The sequence below is a fragment of the Atractosteus spatula genome, chromosome 2, assembly GCF_055471065.1.
Source record: "Atractosteus spatula isolate fAtrSpa1 chromosome 2, fAtrSpa1.hap1, whole genome shotgun sequence".
Classification (NCBI taxonomy): Eukaryota; Metazoa; Chordata; class Actinopteri; order Semionotiformes; family Lepisosteidae; genus Atractosteus; species Atractosteus spatula.
In genome coordinates this window covers 13,856,797-13,862,071 of record NC_142707.1, presented here as the reverse complement: position 1 = coordinate 13,862,071, position 5,275 = coordinate 13,856,797, and the positions used below count along the sequence as shown (strand labels likewise).

At 33.5% G+C, this 5,275-nt stretch overlaps 1 protein-coding gene across 1 annotated transcript; it reads right to left on the bottom strand.

The window, feature by feature from the left end:
• Positions 1–211: 211 nt before the first annotated feature.
• On the bottom strand, positions 212–4,567 carry LOC148839333 (uncharacterized). The gene is made up of 6 exons (XM_088906368.1): positions 4,429–4,567; positions 3,587–3,904; positions 2,772–3,080; positions 1,449–1,493; positions 962–1,054; positions 212–237 (listed from the first exon to the last, which is right to left on the bottom strand). Exons 1-6 carry the CDS (start codon positions 4,565–4,567, stop codon positions 212–214), a joined length of 930 nt encoding a protein of 309 aa, XP_088762494.1.
• Positions 4,568–5,275: the final 708 nt, after the last annotated feature.

Here is a 5,275-nt window from a genome sequence, read left to right as displayed (position 1 = left end):
TTTTGGGTTAATGAAGAAAATTAACTGGTGGTTACTTGAGTTTTTTTAACATTTAATATCCTTTATTCTATGATTCAGGAGGGAAAGTCAGCCAATAATACTTAGTTTGTTGAATCTCTGCATTTTCACAGTATGTGCACTTTGGTATACTGGGATATCTAATTGGACTCCTTTCTGTGACAATTTAATTAATTTCAGAGAGATGTAAAGCTCAAATTTCCCTCTGTACTGCAGCTTCTGTGGAAATGAACAGCAACAACAAAAACACAGTGGAGATTTTCATTGTAAGTTATGCATTTGTTTTTCTTTTAAAATACTAGAATAGCTTATCATAATCTTGTTTTAATGCACAATATATTTCTTAAAGATAAATACATTCTTTGGTTCTACCAAGCCATTGTCATAAAATTGAGTTTAATTTTCTAAATCATTATATTTACACGTTTTTGTTTTGCAAGAACAACTATACAAGGACTAAAGAAGCTGACTATTTCTCTCTGTATCTTTGTATCATTCTTTGTTTTCAATTTGAGCAAAAAATAACACCACAATCACATTTCATTCCTGTAGACATACCTGTAGTTAATGCAGTTTTCTTCGTCAGTGACCAAATTATGTGATCAAACATAACATGAATGATAAAAGTAAAGACAAATATTGGAATTGTGATAAATATCCTATGTAGCATATTTGATTTTTTTGTTTTTTCATGTTTTTTTATATTCTTAATGATATTACCAAAATAATTCCATATATACTGTATATACACATTAGAAAATGGATTTTAATAATTAAGGAACAGTGACACTGGATAATGTTAATTAAAATTAATTCAATCCTTGTGAGAAAAATGACATTTGTATAATAAAATACAAATTCAACAAAAAGCAACTTAAAGGTGAGCTGAAACTGTGGCGTGAGAAGTCCTTGCATACTGCTAATGTAAGAAAGGCATACTCACTGTGCTTGAAATAAAGATAACTCAAGACTGGTGTTGCCATCAAGGAAACTAATTCTCCAGCTGCTACCCAGACAAAAGTCTTAGAAAGTTTTCCTGAAGACATGGAAAGACCAAATTCATTAAAAGGAACCAGAATTAGAACTTACATACTGTAAAGCAAAAACAGTGTGTACATACATCACATGCTCTCATATATAAATATTTTTTGTCAATTTTGAGGTGAGTCTTATAGAGTCTGGTCATTTATTGCAACAAGCTGGTTATTTTGTTTTCTGTGATTCTCTTAGAGAAAAGTGACATGTGGTGGTATTATTGTTACATGCTGTAGTTGAAAATAAACTACAAGAACAAATGCTTAGATTAACATTTACAAAGTAATGAAGCTCTGGGTCATGGAACCATTAAATACCACAGCTTGGTTTCCCCCCTCTTTCACTGAACTCGACAGAAGATTACTCCAACCTCTTTTTTAAGAATGCAAACTTACCAGGCCCATTTGGCTCAGTATCAGTGATATTTGACTGAGGAAGACCTTGAAGTAAAAAGAAAGACATTTGCAATTTGTGATACTAACCTACTATTTACTTTCTTTTACTTATGATTTTTGTTAAAAGTTATATACAGTATGTAAATATTTAAATATTTAAATTTATTGTGATAAGCCTACCTAACTAAAGAGCAATAGCAGTCTGGCTTAGCTAGTCTGCAGTCATACTGTAGATTTTAGCTAGGGTGGCTTTGCATGTAAAGACATTTCCTTCTGTCTCCCAAGAAGCTCAGTTCCAACAGCTATCCAAACTTTCACCATCGTACAGTACCTTTTAAAAGGGGGCATGATTGGTTGTGTAGATTCTAATAGTAAAATATCATTTTGTTTTTGAACATACGATTGTGGCTCATACTCAGTTCAAACTACTGTATGTCTATGTAATGTATTGATGAATATATTAAATTTAGGCAGGTATCCGCATCAGCATGCATAGGCTGCAAAGGAACAATTAATAGGTTTATTCCATTATTCCATGAGCTCACACCCAAAGAAGGCTCCACAGCTGAAACGTTGTTTACTTTTTTCTCTTTTCTGCATGGAATAAACCTATTACTTTTTCCTATATTAATTTTAACCATACTCAGTAGATCTTGTGGTTCTTGTTGCAAGTACACCATTATTCTGCAAACCTGAGAAATGTGTCATATTTTTAATGATTCTGTTCTAAAATTATACTAAGAAATAGGTGAAGGTTCAAAGCTACCTTTACTTATTTCTTTGCAACCTACTGTACGCATGCAGACACAGCTACCCAAACTTATAACATAGATATACTGTATAGCCAAAAACAGATTTCCATGTGAATTGCATTCAATTTGTTTTTTTGTATTTAAATTCAAAATCATTCAATTCATTAATGATGACAAGTTATGAATAGATAGTACATATTTGCTGGGAAAATGAGACAAAAATACAGCAATAAAAATCTGTAGTATGAGAAATGCAGAGCAGTAGTGGTTCTGAAAAGTTTGGAAACACAGTGAGCTGGGAAGCCCTAGAGGGCAGAAAGTTATCCATTACTCTTCACTGAAATTTGTGACTCATGAATGTAGTAACAGTCAAATTGCTTCTCCTTTCACTAGTGTCTCTTGCCCAGTAGACCATATGTTATGGTATTTGTTTGAACCACAGCTGGTATTTAAAGACAAATTCCAGTTTAAATTCTTCATATTCCTTTACACTCCTTTCATGTATTGAATGTGAATTGTACAGTACATGCTAGTATATGTGAGAAAAATAATATACTGCTCCGTTTCTTACCTTCCACCTCAACTGTGATGCTTTTACTGCGTTGTGAAGTTGCTGTTTGTCCTAGTGTACCTAATTCAACAGCACAGCTCAGAATAACCTCAGCCCTGATCCCAGTCCCTCTCTGTCCCAGCAGCTCCTTCCCAGACAGAGTGAGGGAACAGACTTGCTCCATGAATGGCACTGATCTGAAAGGAGCTTTACTCTCATCAGCGTAGAAATGGCAACGTGTTCCTCTCTCAGCTTCACAGCGAATAGTAGCGTTCTGGTCTGTGTTGATACGTTTCAGATCCATATCAATTCTAAGACTTCCAAACTTGGCTGAGGGAATACAAACGGATGTATCTCATTAATCAGGATAAGAAATAAAAAGGGAGAAAAGGAGAAAGAAAAACTGATTTTAAACAATGTCACTTGCTTGGGTGGGAAGAATCATCATCTAATCACCATGTATTTCTATGATTTTCAACATGAGTTACAATTGGAAATTGATTGGACAACTTTGCTGAAATGTTCAGAGCTGTTTATTAGATTTATCAAGAAGTTTCTGAAGTAATTATGTGACTGAAAAAGCTTTATTTCTTTATTTCTAATTTAATGAGTAATATATATAATATATTATGTAATGAATATAATCTACCAATCAGAAAAATGTACTTTCCCTTTGGAATGATAATCATCGTCATTAAAAATGAATTACTACATCTTCCCCTGTTTTAAATGAAGATAATATTGCCATATTACTTCCTATTTATACCTGTATTATCTGATGTATACAGTATATAAGAAAAAATAAATTAAGAAGGAATTAATTTGGCTGCACTTACCCTCCACCTTAATTCTGATCTTCTCACTGTGAGATGAAGTAATAATTTGCCCCTCACTTTCAAGCTCAACAGCACAGCTCAGACTGACCTCTGTACTGGTCCCAGTACCTTTCTCTTCCAGCAGTTTCTTCCCAGAAACCCTGAGGACACACACTTTATACTCTTCCCTGAAGGGCTCAGATCTGATATGGTTTGGATTCTGATCAATGTAGAAGTAGCAGTGTGTTCCTCTCTCAGCTCCGCAGCGAAGTTTAACATAGTCCTCTTCATCAATGTGGTTGTGGTCTACTTGAATATGAACCTTTCCAACACTAAGTGCTGGTAAATTACATGAGATTTGTCTCATTAATAACACTTATGTTTTATTATAGATACAGTCTAAATCACAATAATTTAATCCTTTACTTTAGACAAGCTACATTACACTGTCATGCATCCTTTATAAATATCATATACAGTATCTTGATATAAAAAGATGCATCATTCTGTATAACCATTTGTCCAGGTTACATTTGAGGCCTGCAATTATTCATAATGTTTCGTGAACGATACAGTCTAAAGCACAATTTTCAGTGCTTTACTGAGTGGGTCAACATAACACTGTCATATGTCTTTCGTAAACACTAAGAAGTATTATATAACAGGAAACACCGTTTTTTATAATGATTTGTCCAGATTACATTAGAGGAATGCAATTATACAGTACATAACAATTAATACTAAGACTTTTTCACCTAAAGAATAAGAGCACAGCTCCACATAAAAACAGTAATTGATGAAAGCATAATTCTAACCAAACACTTAACAGGGTCATTTTAGAAATACCAATGAAGATGACTTACCAACAACCTCTATTTTTTTTATTTCACTCTGCTCTGAGGTAACTGCTTGCCCATCCATCATCAGCTCAACAGCACAACTAAGAAGCACTTCAGTTTTATCCTGAACAGCTGTCTTGCCCAGTAGATCTCTCCCACTCATAGAGAACTGACAGGTTTGATACTTGTATGGTGCTGATCTCAAAGGAACTGGGCTCTGATCGGTGTAAAGGTGGCACTGTGTTCCCCTCTCAGCTTCACAGCGAATGTAGACACTTTCCAGTAAATTGATAGATTCTGGTTGCACCTCAAGAATGGGCTGTGAGAGTGAAACTGTTGAAAACAAAAATGTTTTATCATCTGTCATGTTACTCATAGAACCCTGATAGAGTTCAGACTCACAAAGACATTGCAATATGTGAAGAAAAGAAAGGAGATCTCAATTACAGGATTTCATCAATCGATAGTGAAATTGAACAAAAATACCTGTGATTAAGTAAAGAAAACATTTGATGATGTTCTTTTCTCTGCACCTGACCTTTCACTACATTTTAAAGTATTTTTTTAACAAAATTAAATTAAATTAAAAGTTTAGTAGAAAAATAAACAAATTTATGTTCGTATTTTTTCCTTTCGTTACAGGAAATTCTATTTATTTAGCATATATTTGGCATATACAGCACATAAGTGTGTGTGACACATACTGTATGTGTGTCAATATTCATTACTTCTACAGGAGTCTTAAAGTACTGTTACAGTACAACTTTTTTTGGAATTCTATTCAACATTTTGAAGAATTGTCTGTATTGTCTTTTAACTACAAACTATGTGTTCATACATATTTACATCTAAAAAAACTAAATTAAGAACT